Source organism: Platalea leucorodia (assembly GCF_965183815.1).
Source record: "Platalea leucorodia genome assembly, chromosome: 7".
In the NCBI taxonomy this organism is placed as follows: Eukaryota; Metazoa; Chordata; class Aves; order Pelecaniformes; family Threskiornithidae; genus Platalea; species Platalea leucorodia.
This window is the reverse complement of record NC_138829.1, coordinates 72,234,576-72,247,153: the sequence shown is the minus strand read 5'-3', so window position 1 is coordinate 72,247,153 and position 12,578 is coordinate 72,234,576. Positions and strand designations below refer to the sequence as shown.

General features: G+C 72.6%; 2 protein-coding genes across 2 annotated transcripts in view; one reads left to right on the top strand and one right to left on the bottom strand.

Annotated features, from left to right (window-relative positions):
- NUP160 (nucleoporin 160) overlaps positions 1–382 on the bottom strand; it is a 28,891-nt gene extending 28,509 nt beyond the window's left edge. The window contains exon 1 of the mRNA XM_082318464.1: positions 168–382. Within this exon, the coding sequence (XP_082174590.1) occupies positions 168–370 (203 nt within the window). The 5' untranslated portion in view covers positions 371–382. The remainder of the gene's footprint in view (positions 1–167) is intronic.
- A 5,563-nt stretch (positions 383–5,945) lies between these two features.
- Positions 5,946–12,510, top strand: PLEKHG3 (pleckstrin homology and RhoGEF domain containing G3). The gene is given in 16 exon segments (XM_082317472.1): positions 5,946–6,252; positions 6,347–6,447; positions 6,550–6,619; positions 6,704–6,750; positions 6,818–6,968; positions 7,663–7,797; positions 7,891–8,073; positions 8,187–8,279; positions 8,359–8,445; positions 8,559–8,592; positions 8,676–8,783; positions 8,920–8,994; positions 9,149–9,179; positions 9,181–9,187; positions 9,423–9,620; positions 9,860–12,510. Coding segments are annotated over 16 exon segments (3,225 nt in total). The 5' UTR covers positions 5,946–5,970; the 3' UTR covers positions 11,483–12,510.
- Positions 12,511–12,578: the final 68 nt, after the last annotated feature.

The window sequence follows — 12,578 nt, the reverse complement described above, 5'->3', positions numbered from 1 at the left end:
GGTGTGAGGAGGGTGGGCGCAGCGAGGCGGGGAGAAGCGGGTCGGAGCAGGGGGGGAATCAACCGGGCCCGGGGGCGGTCCCAGTCGCCGAGGGAGGCCGGGGGCAGGCCGAGGGCCTGCCCCCGGCCCCCCTCGGCGACTGGGCCCGCCCCAGGGCCCGCACTCACCACCGCACGAAGCGGTTCCTTGTGGCGGCAGCGAGCTGCGCGCTCTCCTGGTAACAGAAACCACCCGCGCTGTCCCCGTAGCGACCTACGGGAAGCGGAGCCGTTCCCGGCGGGTTAAAAACCACTTCCCGAGGCCGTCGCGGTGGGCCCCGAGCCGCCGCGTTGAGTTCCAGGCAGCTCCTCTCCGCCAACCCCGCCGCCATCTTGGCCGCCCGCCTTCCCGCCTCGCCCGCGCGGGGCATCACGGGAAAGGGAGGCGCGGGGGGTGACGGGGAGGGGCGGGGCTTGGGGTGTGGGGGGGTGAGTGCTGCAGCGCCCCCTGGTGGGCGGGCGGAGGGGGGGCAAGAGGTGGGGAGAGGGGAGGGGAGGGGGGATTTGGGGAGAGGGGAGGGGGGATCTGGAGAGGGGGGTTTGGGGAGGGGAGGGGGGATTGGGGGGGATTTGGGGAGAGGGGAGGGGGGATTTGGAGAGGGGGGTTTGGGGAGGGGAGGGGGGATTGGGGGGGGATTTGGGGAGAGGGATTTGGGGAGAGGGGTTTGGGGAGGGAGGATTTGGGGAGAGGGGTTTGGGGAGGGGAGGGGGGTTTGGGGAGAGGGATTTGGGAAGGGGAGGGGGGATTTGGGGAGGGGAGAGGGGATTTGGGGAGAGGGGAGGGGAGAGGAGAGGGATTTGAGGAGGGGGGATTTGGGGAGGGGAGGGGGATTTGGGGAGAGAAGAGGGGAGGGGGTAAGGGGAGAGGGTTTGGGGAGGGTTGGAGGATTTGGGGAGGGGGGATTTGGGAAGAGGGGAGGGGGGATTGGGGACAGGGATTTGGGGTTGGTGGATTGGGGAGAGGGGTTTGGGGAGGGTTGTTTGGGGAGGGGGTTTTGGGAGGGAGGGTGGGGAGAGGGGGTCTGGGGAGAGGGGAAGGGGCGGGGTTATGGGAAGAAGGGAGGTCTGGGGAGAGGGTTTGGGGATAGGGGGTCTGGGGAGAGGGTCCTGGGAGAGGGTTATGAGAAGGGAAGCTGGGGAGGGGGCTTTGGGGAGAGGGGGTCTGGGGAGAGGGGGAAGGGAGGGGATTTGGGGAGGCTGCATGGGGAGAGGGGCAGGGCCCCGGGGCCCAGGCCAGGGTCCCAGTTAGGGGTGCCGGAGCGGCCCCGTGTCCCCCCCCAGGCAGCACCTACCGCCCCGGCCCCCACCGGGTGCTGCTGCCCGCGCCGCCGGCAGCCATGCCCAGACACGCCGCCTTCCCACGCCCGCCCGGCCGGGCACTGCGCCGCCAGCACCCACCGTGGCAGCCTCCGGCACCCGCCTGTCCCCCGCGCCTCGGCCCGGCGAAGGACCCGGCGGCCGCCTGCCCGGCCGTGCCCTGGCCACGGCGCGGCGTGAGCCGGGCACACCGCGGCCCAGCCGCTGGCGGAGCACGTGTCGGCGCGCCGGCGAGGGCGGCGGGGACCCCTCAGCCCCACTGACCCGGCGATGCCGCGTGTGACGCCGTGCGGCATGGGCGCCGGGGGCCTGGCTGGGCACGCCACGCCGGGGGCAGCCGGCCCCGAACAATCCTGCCTTTGAGCCGGAGCCCGGCGCCGGCGGCACAAGGCGCCCGGCCGCCTGCCTGCAGAATGGCCCCATTCTGGCGGCGGCAGGTGCCACAGGGCACCGGGGTGGCACGCGTGGGCCGGGGGCTATGGCTGTCCCCCTGCTTTATCTGGGGGGCTCGGAGCACCCCGGGGCGCAGTGGGACCCACGGGGAGCCGGCGGCTTTCGGGGCTCGCGTGGTGGCAGACGTGGCGGGAAGGCAGTGCCGTGCTGGGGCTGAGCTGGGCGCAGGCGAGGGAAGGGGCAGATGTGGTGACGGAGGGGATGCACTGGGTGCACCCCTGCCCGTGGGCACCCGCGCTGCGCCGGCCCCACGGTGGGGTCCCACTCACGGTGCCCCACGTTGGCCCCGTGGCGGCGGTGGCCCCGTGGCCAGCGGAGCGGCCCCACGGAGCAGGGAGCCCACGGGTGCCCGCGTCCCCTGGGGCTGGGACCCCACGGGGTCCCCGTTCTCCCTCGGGTGGGGACCCGGGGGTGCCCGTCGTCGGGGCAGGGACCCCGCAGGGTGCCCACATCCCCGTGGGGTGCCCCGGTAGGTGCGGGCTCCCCCCACGCCGTGTCTCGGTACAACCCGGGACAGTGCCAGAACCGTACCGGGACTGCACCGGGGCTGCACCGGGACGGCTCCCGGGCTTGTTGCGGGACCGTGTCCGGGACGGCTCCGGGATCGGGCGGGGAGCAGCCCGGCGGCCCGGGCGGGGCGGCCGCAGTCCCCGCCCCCGGGCTTCTCCCGCCGCTTCCTGCGGGCACGGCCGGGCCGGGCCGGGGCGGCGGCAACGGCGGCGGCGGCGAGGCGCGGTGAGCGCGGCGCGCCGGCGGGAACGGGGGCGCGCGGCGACGGGGCGCGCCGGCGGGAACGGGAGGCGGCGTGGGCGGCGGTCGGGGTCCCCGGTGGGGAGGGAGCCGGGGGTCCCCGCGGGGTGGGAGATGTCGGTCCCGGTGGAGTAGGAGCCATGGGTCCCCCGTGGGGCGGGAGATGGGGGTCCCCGGGGGTGGCCAGCACCGTGGGTGGGTGGTGGCGTGGGAGCCGTGGGTGCCGGTGGAGCAGGCGCTGTGGGTCACGGGGGTGCCCAGCGCCGTGGGTGCCAGTGGGGTGGGAGCCGTTGTGTCCCGGTGGAGCAGGATCCGTGGGTCCCAGTGGGGCGGGAGCCATTGCATCCCCGTGAAGCAGGATCCGTGGGTCCCGGTGGGGCGGGAGCCGTTGCGTCCCGGTGGAGCAGGAGTTGTTGTGTCCCAGTGGAGCAGGATCCGTGGGTCCTGGTGGGGCGGGAGCCATTGTGTCCTGGTGGAGCAGGATCCGTGGGTCCTGGTGGGACAGGGAGCTGTGGGGCCCCGAGTGCCCAGTGCTGTGGGTTCCGGTGGGGCCAGCGCCATGTGTCTTGGTGGGGCAGGAGCTGCGGGTCCCCATGGGGCAGGAGCGCTGGGTCCTGGGGTGCCCAGGGCCATGGGTCCCAGTGGGGCAGGAGCTGTGGGTGCTGGAGGGAGCGTGGGGGTGGAGGGTCCTGGCGAGCCGTGGGGCAGGGTCGTGGGTCCCAAGGCAGGGCAGGGGACCGCGGGTCCTGGGAGACGCCTGGGGAAGGCAGCCGTGGGGCTGGGGGGGACCCAGGGCCCAGCCAGGGGTGCAGGACAGAGGCTGCGGCGTGTGGGGTGACCCCCGGGTGTGTGCCGGGGGGCTGAGACGGGGGTACCGCACCGGGACCCCCAGCCGCGTGTGGGGTGGGGGTGCCCTGCACCCCTCCGGTGGGATTAGGTGGCTGCCGGCCACACAGGACGCCACGGGTGCCGGGCACTAAGAGGCTTTGGCAGCCCCATGGAGTCGATGCCGCTGTGTCCTGGGAGTGTGGCACTGCCGGCACAGGCTCCGGTCCCACCCGGGCACGGCATCACGGCTGCCGTGGTGTGGGGTCACCCTGCTGTGGCACGGGGGCCCCCGTTGTGCTGGACCACCTGCGGCACCACGATGCTGCGGGCAGGGGTGCCAGCACCCAGCTTGTGCCCACTGGGCACCGGCGGTGCCAGCCGGGGCTGGGAGCGACGGCTGTGGCCGCGCCGAGCCATGGCAGCTGGGCTGGAGCCTGGAGCCGGCAGCGACCTTCCCCGCTCCCAGGGCTGCTGGGATCCTGGAAAATGCTTGGAAATGGTGAACCGCCTTCCCTTATATGGCTCCACCAGGCTGGCCCTCCTCCGGCCCCGCTCGGCCGGCTGCCCAGCCCGGCACCCCCAGCCTGCCCGCCCTCTCCTCTCCCGGCGTGCCGTGCCGTGCCGTGCCGTGCCGGGGCCCTGGGAAAGCACCGTGGGCCGTGCCTCGCTCCCCGTCTCCTGCGCAGGAATGTGCAACGGGGCCGGCGATCCCATGGTGGGAGAAAATCCCACCTTCCTTGCACCGGCGGCTCGGCACAGCCCCAGCCCCTGCCTCAGTTTCCCCATGCTGGGGAGTTTTGGGGACCCACCGTGCCGGAGCCAGCCAGAAGCCCCCAGGGTCCTTGCCTGTGCTGCCGGCAGCACCCGGGGGCCGCATCCAGCTTGGCACCCCGGGGTGCTCTCCCGGCCCCCACGGCAGGGCTGGGGGTGCCCAGGGCCTCCGGCAGCCCCCAGCTCGGGGGGTTTGGGGGGAGCAGCCCGTCCCGCTGGGGGTGAAGGTCAGGTCTAATCTCCGCGCGGACGAGGCGGCAGGCGGGAGCCCGGGGGCCCTGGCTGGCCGCGTGCCCACCGCGGGGGCGCTGGGGGGGGAAGAGGATAAACCCCCCCTGCCCGGTGGGGCGGGCTGGCGGTGGCCAGGGGGCCGAGGCGAGTGGCCGCCGTCCCTGTGACGTGGGGCCGGTGCCGTAATCCCGGCGCGCTGAGCGGATTAGGGCGGCCGGGGGCGGCCTTCGGGAACGAGCCGCGGTAGCCGCAAATCCCTGGCTGGGCATCACGTGGGGGACCCCCCGTGGGTACCGGGGCACCGTCCCCCTGTGCCGGGCAGGGGGTGAGCCGTGCCTCTGTCTGCACCCCAGTGCCACCCAGGCGTCCCCTCTTGTCCCCTGGCAGGGACCCAGTCATGGGTGGGGACGGGGGTTGGACTCTTGGCCCCGGTGTCCCCGGCGGTACGGGGTGGCCATGGGGCTGGGTCCCCCCTGGCCGAGGTGGCCGTGGGGCTGGGGCAAGGCTGAAAGATTTGGGGTTTGGGGGGGCTGCTCCCCAAATCCCCCAGAGCCGGGGTGCCGAGGGGGTGCCCCACGGCAGAGCCAGTTGTGCCGGTACCTGGGGACCCGGGCTGTGGCACAGCCTGGGGATGTGGGGCTGGGCCCCGCTTGGGGGGCACCGCGGTGGGTTTTTGGGGTACTCCTGGCTTGCGCGGGAAAGCCGTGGGGAGGGCGGCGGCGGGAGCCGGGCCGTGCAGCATGGCGGGTGCAGGGAGGAGCTGGCGGGAACCGGCCTGACCGGTTCGGTGCCGGCACCCCCAGTGCCGGGGGGCTCGGGCGGCCCCGCCGCCAGCACGTGGCCCAGCTGAAGGTCACCGTCCCCAGGGCCACCCGCCCGCTGGGGTGAGCGGGCTCGGTGCCCTGCCGCAAACCGTCCCTCTGCCAAAAAGCACGTCAGCGAGCCCTTGCCGCTCTGGCACGCCTTGCCGCCGGCGGCCAGTTTTCGGGTGCCCCAACCGGGTCGGCGGCACCAAGCGGTTTCGGTGGCACAGGAGGATCCCGGTGCTGCGGGGGAGCGGCCGGTGGCACCGTTGGTCCGGAAGGGTGAGCCGGCGCTGAGCTCACCGGGAAGGTGTCCCGTGGGCGCGGCGGTGACGCACGGCCCCGGCGCAGGGTGCCGGCGGGTGGGAGCTCAACGCGGCGATGGCGCTGGTTCCGCCGGGGTACCTCTTCCTCCGGGAGCATGGCCCCCGGCTGCTGGGGCGCATTGCCCGGCTCTGGGGTAAGGGCGGGGCGAACCCCCGAATTTGGGGACCTGCACGGGCGGGAGGCCTCGATGGGCTGTGCCAGGATCCTGCCAGGCCGTATCCTGCCTCGGCCGAGCTGTAGCCGGGGATTTTGGGGGTTGGGGGATGCTGGCACCCTGCTCCCTGGAGGGTTTGGCCATCAGGTCAACCCCAGGGGCTCTTCACCGTGAGGGGGTGCGAGCCCCCCTTGGCCCCAAACGCTGCCTGGACCTCGGGGGGTGTCTGCACCCCCTAACCACAGCGCTCTCCCCCCCAGACCCGCCCTGTGCCCCGCCGGTGCCAGGGGATGCCGGCATGCCGGTGCCCACCTGCCTGCAGCACCCTGCCCTGAGCCCGGTGCCGGAGCCCGGCCGCACCATGGAGGAGCCGGCTGGCGGCGGGGCCGAGCCGTGGGCCGAGGGGCTGCGCAACAGCAACAACAACGCTTCCCCCGGGGGGTGGCCAGGCGCCCGCGGCGGGCACCCCCTGGCACCTTTCGGTGGCCCCGGGGCCGAGCCCAGCTACCTGGGCCGGGTGGTGCTGGAGATCGTGGAGTCGGAGCGCACCTACGCCCGCGACCTGCGCAGCATCGTGGAGGTGAGCGCCGGGGGGACGACAGCCCTCGGATGGGGTTTTGGGGGCCTGGTTGGTTGCGCCGGTGCCACCGCCGCCAACCGCGGGTGCCCGGCAGGGTTACCTGGGCAAGATCATCGATGCGGAGGAGCCGGTGCTGCGGCCGGAGCAGGTCAGCGCGCTTTTTGGCAACATCGAGGACATCTACGAGCTCAGCAGGTGGGTGCTCCCGGTGCCGCCGGCGGGGCACAGCCGGTGCCACCCCGTCCCGCGGCTGGTGGGGGGCTACCGTCACCCCGTCCCCTCTGTCCCCCCCCCCAGCACCCTGCTGCAAAACCTGGAGAGCTGCGCCAGCGACCCCGTGGCCGTGGCCGTCTGCTTCGTCACCCGGGTAAGGGTGGGCACGGCGGGAGGCACTGGGCGGGGGTACGGGGGGCCGTGCCGGGCTCTCACCGCGCTCCCCCCCTGCCCGCAGAGCCAGGAGTTTGCCATCTACACCCAGTACTGCAACAACTACCCTAGGTGAGTCGGGGAGGGCGCGGGCGGGCAGGGGGCTGGGCAGGGGGCTGAGCCCGCTCCCTGCCTGCAGCTCGGTGGCGGCGCTGGCCGAGTGCATGAGGAGCAAGCCGCAGGCTCGGTTCCTCCGCGAGTGCCAGGAGCGGCTGCGGCACGCGCTGCCCCTCGGTGCCTACCTGCTCAAGCCCGTCCAGAGGATCCTCAAGTACCACCTGCTGCTCCAGGTGAGCCGGCGCCCGGCGTGGTGCGGGCACGTGGCATGGCATGGTGTGGGCACCCGGCAGGGTGCTGGCACCCAGCACGGTCTGGGTGCCTGGCATGGCACGGGGATGTGGCAGAGCATGAGTTCCTGGCACGGTTCAGGCAGCTGATGTGGCGCAGGCAGCCGGCACAGCCCGGGCACCCGGCACAGTACGTTCCCTGGCACGGTCCAGGCACCCGGCACAGCATGGGTGCCCAGCACGGCACTGCCTGGGCGCCTGGTGTGGCACATTTCCCTGGCACAGCCTGGGCACCCGGCACGGTGTGAGCTCATGGCACGGCACAGGCACTTGGCACAGTCTGGGGGATGGCATGGCATGGTCACCCAGCACGGCACAGCCTGGTCCCCTGGCATTGTATGGGCACCCAGCATAGTCTGGGCACCCGGCACGGTGTGAGCTCATGGCACAGCACAGGCACTTGGCACAGTTTGGGGCATGGCATGGTGCAGGCACCCAGCACGGCACATCTCCCTGGCACAGCCTGGTTCCCCAGCACGGCACGGGCACCCGGCATGGCACATTTCCCTGGCACAGTGCACACACCCAGCATAGCACAGGCGCATGGCACAGCCTGGTCCCTCGGCATGGCACACCTCCGGCACCGGGCACCGCAGCCCCGTTGGCGCTGCCCCGACACCGCGCCCTTTGCCGACAGGAGATCGCCAAGCACTTTGAGCACAAGTCAGGGGACGACTACGAGGTGGTGCTGGAGGCCATCGACACCATGACCTGCGTTGCCTGGTACATCAACGACATGAAGCGCAAGCACGAGCACGCCATCCGCCAGCAGGTGAGCGCCGGCGGCGTGGCGGGTGGCACCGGACAGGCACCACCGCGGCGGTGGCGGGTGACCTGATGCACCCGTCCCTGCGGACCCGTGCAGGAGATCCAGTCACTGCTGCTGGGCTGGAAGGGGCCGGACCTGACCAGCTACGGGGAGCTGGTGCTGGAGGGCACCTTCCGGGTGCAGCGGGTGCGCCACGAGCGCGCCGTCTTCCTCTTCGACAAGACCCTCCTCATCACCAAACGTCGCGGTGACCACTACGTCTACAAGAGCCACATCCCGGTGGGTGTTGGCGATGGGGGGGCCTGATGGGTGCTGGGGATGGGCGACCAGAGGGGTGCAGGGGATGGGGTCCCCAGGGGGATGCCTGGGGGGCTGATGGCCTCTCCCTGCAGTGTTCCTCGCTGATGCTGATCGAGAGCACGCGGGACTCACTTTGCTTCAGCCTGGCTCACTACAAACACGGCAAGCAGCAGCACAGCCTGCAGGTAGGGGGGCACAGGGTGGGGGGCACCCTAGGGACCCCCCCGCCCAGCCTCACCACCCTCCCTATCCCCCCCCGCCCAGGCCAAGAGCGTGGAGGAGAAGCGCCTGTGGACTCACCACATCAAGCGGCTGATCCTGGAGAACCACCACGCCATCATCCCCCAGAAGGTGAGGGCAGAGCGGGATGGGCACCGTGGTGGCACCGGGGTCACCCCCGCATGGCGAGGGGGGGCGGCTGCACCCCAGCTTCATCCCCCATCTCTATCTTCCCTCTGCCCCAGGCTAAAGAAGCCATCCTGGAGATGGACTTGTTCTGTGAGTGCCGCCAGCACCCCGCCATCTCCTCCCTGCCCTCGCGTGTCCCCCCTGTCCCCCAGCGTCACCCCCTGTGCCCGCAGACCCCCCGCGCCTGCCCCGCTGCAGCCCCGAGCACCTGAAGAAGAGCTGGTCCTGCCAGCCCCTGGGCGACACCGCCGCCGAGCTGCGCCAGGGCCGCCGGCAGTCCGGTGAGAGCCGCGCATCCCTGATGTCCCCGCCGCCGCCGTCCCTTCCCTGGGGTGAAGCCGCTGCCAGGTTGCGCCGATGGCCGTGGGGACGGTGGGCGCCGGGTGCCGGCACCGACGGGTGTCCCTGTCCCCGCAGAGCCCTTCGAGCACCGGGACCGCGCAGAGACGCTGCCAGACCAGCTGCACGGGCACATGGGGCGCAGGCAGTCGGGTGCGGATGCCGGCGGGGATGGGGGACTCCAGCTGGGGCGGGGGGCTGGAGGCTGGGTGCCAGGCTGGGGATGCCGGTGGGGCTGGGGACGGGCTGGGGGACGCAGGCACGATGCCACTGTTGCCCAATTTGGGTGCCTGGCTTCTCTCCGCAGAGCCCGCCAAGCAGATCCTGCGGCAGCTGGGTGAGCAAGGTGAGCCGGCATGGCCTCTGGCACCGGCAGGGCGGGCGGAGGAGGGCCAGGGGCTGGGGGGGGAAATTTTGGGTGCTGCCCCCCCCCTAACCTCCATGTTTCTCTCTCCTGGCTGGCAGGGCTCAAGGTAAGGCTGGGGCGCAGGGTGGGTTGGGGTGCCCGGTGCCCCCCAGCCCTAGCATGCCGCTTGCCGGAGGGGCACGGGGCACTGAGCCCAGCGCTCACCCCCGAGTAGCACGCTGGCAGCGACGGGGCTCTCCTGGAGATGGGGGAGCCCGCCCAGCACCCCAGAGCCTGGACGGCGGCTGAGGATGTGGTGGAGGAGGAAGAAGAGGAAGAGGAAGAGGAGGAGGAGGAGGCGGCTTTGGGCAAGGACTGCCAGGAGGAGCTGCTCGGGGCCGGGGACCTGCCAGTAGAGCCCCAGGAGGAGCAGGTACCTGCTTCACCCCCCTAAACCCCAGGGAGGGCCACCAGTGTGCCCTGCTAGCCAGGGCACTCGGCATCGCTCCCAAGGCACCCCACATCACTCCTGGGGCACCCCGTGTTGCTCCCGGGGCTGCTGTGGGCTCCTCAGCCATGGCTTGGCTAGGACTCGCCTTCAGCAGCAGTCCTGCTCACAGCAGCTTGAGGGTCCCCTCCAGCCCATGACACCCCACATTTACTCTCGCCCAGGCTGGGGGGCACCCACCGGTGCCGGAGGGACCCAAACGGCCGAGCAGCTGGGGGCCGGGGAGCTGCGAGAAGGTCAGTGTGGCCCTGCAGCCCCTACCCTGGGGTCCCGGGGGACCCAGCACCCACCCACCCACCCCTCCGCAGACCGGCAGCACCGTGGAGCACCCCGAGGGGCTGGGGGCACCCGAAGCCCCATCCTCAGCGGGGACCCCAGTGCCGGTGCTGCCCGGCGGGGAGGGGGAGCAGGAGCGCGCTGCAGAGGATTTGCAGGGGCTGAGCAGCGAGGAGGAGGAGGAAGAAGAAGAAGATGGAGCCGCCGATAGCATCCTGCCACCCTCAGTGCTGGACCAGGCCAGCGTCATTGCCGAGCGCTTCGGCGGCGGCGGCAGCTTCTCGCGCCGCAGCAGCCTGGCGCTGGAGGGGCCGGCGGGACGGCTGGCCAGCCGCAGCGGCAGCGCCCTCAGCCTGGACGGCGGCCCCCCGCTCGATGCTGGGGAGCCCGGGGGGTCCCGCAGCACCGTCCCCTCGCCCGAGCCCCTTGCCGGAGCCCGCCGCGAATCACTGCTCTCCAGCCGGGACCGCCTGCTCCTCGACAAGATCAAGAGCTACTACGGCCACGCCGAGCACCGGGACGCCGACTTCAGCGTCCGCCGCCGCGAGAGCCTCTCCTTCATCCCCAAGGGGCTGGTGCGAAGCTCCGTCTCCCGCCTCAACGGCCTCCCCCGGCCCCCAGCAAGCCCCGAGCCCCCTGCCCAGCCGGCGCCGGAGGGGCCCAAGGCGGCACTGGAGGAGCCGTGCCGGGAGAACGGGCTGCAGCCCCCCGAGCCGCTGCTCATCCTGGAGGAGGATGACCTGGGTGCTGTGGGCGAGGGGCCACCGGCCGGGCCACCGCCGCGGCTGCTGCTGACCCCCCAGCACCCCGGCACCAAGGTGTACCAGCTGGCACGGCAGTACAGCCTCCGCATCAAGAGCCGCCGCGCTGGTGCCCGACACACCCCGGCGCAACCAGAGGAGGGGGACCCATGTGCCAGCACCCCCTTGGCAGCTGTGCCGCGGGGCAGGGGGCTGGCGGCGTTGCCCTCCCCAGGTGCCCCGCGCAGCCCCCCGAGCCCCGGCGGTGCCGAGCCCTTCGCCTGGCCCGATGTGCGGGAGCTTCGCGCCCGTTTCGGCGCCCCGCGGCCCCCGCCGGTGAGCCGCAGCCGCTCGGCACCCGAGGGGCCGTGCCGGGGTGGCCGGCCGGCCGAGAAGGAGCGGGGCAGCGGCCGGAGTCGCAGCGCCGAGGCGGGCGGGGGGCCCAGCACCCCCGGGCTGGTGCCGGCACGGCATGGCAGCGACGGGGCGCTGTGGGTGGCGGCGGAGGCCCCCCTGGGCCCCGGGCAGCAGGTGCTGGTGCTGGAGCGGCTGCCGGCCCCCGCCGAGCCCCCCACCTACGTGCAGATCCGCTCGCCCACCACCCGGGAGAAGATCTGCTTGAAGGCGGTGGTGGAGCGCTGCAAAGCTTACCAAGCCTCCGAGGAATACCGGCGACGCTGCCCTGAGCCCCCCGACACCCCCGAGCCCCCTCGCCACGGCCTCGTCAGGGACCTGCGGCAGAAATTTCAGACCCTCGATGCTGCCAGCTAGGTGGGTGATGGGGAGAAGGGGCATCCCACCTTCCCCAGGGGAAGGAGCACCCCATGGACCCCCAACCTGCCCAGGAGAAGGGACACTGCATGGACCTCGAACCTACCTGGAAGAAGGGGCACCCCATGGACCCCCAACTTGCCCAGGGGAAGGGACACCCCGTGGACCCACAGCTCACCAGAGAGAAGGAGCACCCTGTGGACCTCCAGCCTGCCTGGGAGAAGGGGCACCCCATGGAAGCCCAGCCTGCCCAGGAGAGGGGACATCCCACAGACCCCCAGGTTGCCTGGGAGCAGGGGCACCCCGTGGACCCCCAGCTCACCCAGGAGAAGGAGCACCCTGAGGACCTCCAACTTACCTAGAAGAAGGGGCACCCCATGGACCCCCAGGTTGCTTGGGAGAAGGGGCATGCTGGGGACCCCCAACCTGCCCAGGTGAAGGGGCACCCATGGCCCCCAGCTCACCCAGGAGAAGGAGCATCCTATGGACCTCCAACTTACCTGGAAGAAGGGGCACCCCACGGACCCCCAGGTTGCTTGGGAGAAGGGGCATGCTGGGGACCCTCAACCTGCCCAGAAGCAGGGCCACCCCGCACCCCCCCAGCGCCCCGCACTGCGCCCGGCTCGCTTTCACATCTTTATTAGAAAAAAAACCCCAAACTGAACCAAAAGTTCCTCTCTGGTCGCCCGCGCGCTCCCCCCAGGGCGGCTTGGCTTGGCCGGGGGGTGCAAGGGGAGTCCCCCCGCCCCGGCGAGGGCACGGGGTGGTGGGTGCGGGAGAAGGGGCGGTGGCGAGCGGTGCCCCCCGTGCCCACGCGCCGACGCTCTTTGGTTGGTGCCCACGGGGGCCGGGGCTGCCCCCTCTGCACCCACGCGCTGCGGGGGGTGGGTTATGGCTTGGGGGGGGGGGGGGCACCCACGGCAGCCCCCCTGTGTGGGTGCTGGGGGGGGGCACGCACGCGTGGGGGGGCATGCACACCCGTGGCCGTGCGCGGAGGGGGTGGGTGCGCCTGCATGCGGGGACACGCGTGCGCACGCGTGTGCAGGCGGGGACACGCGTGTGCGTGGGGCTGCTGCGCGCCCCTGTGCGTGGGGCA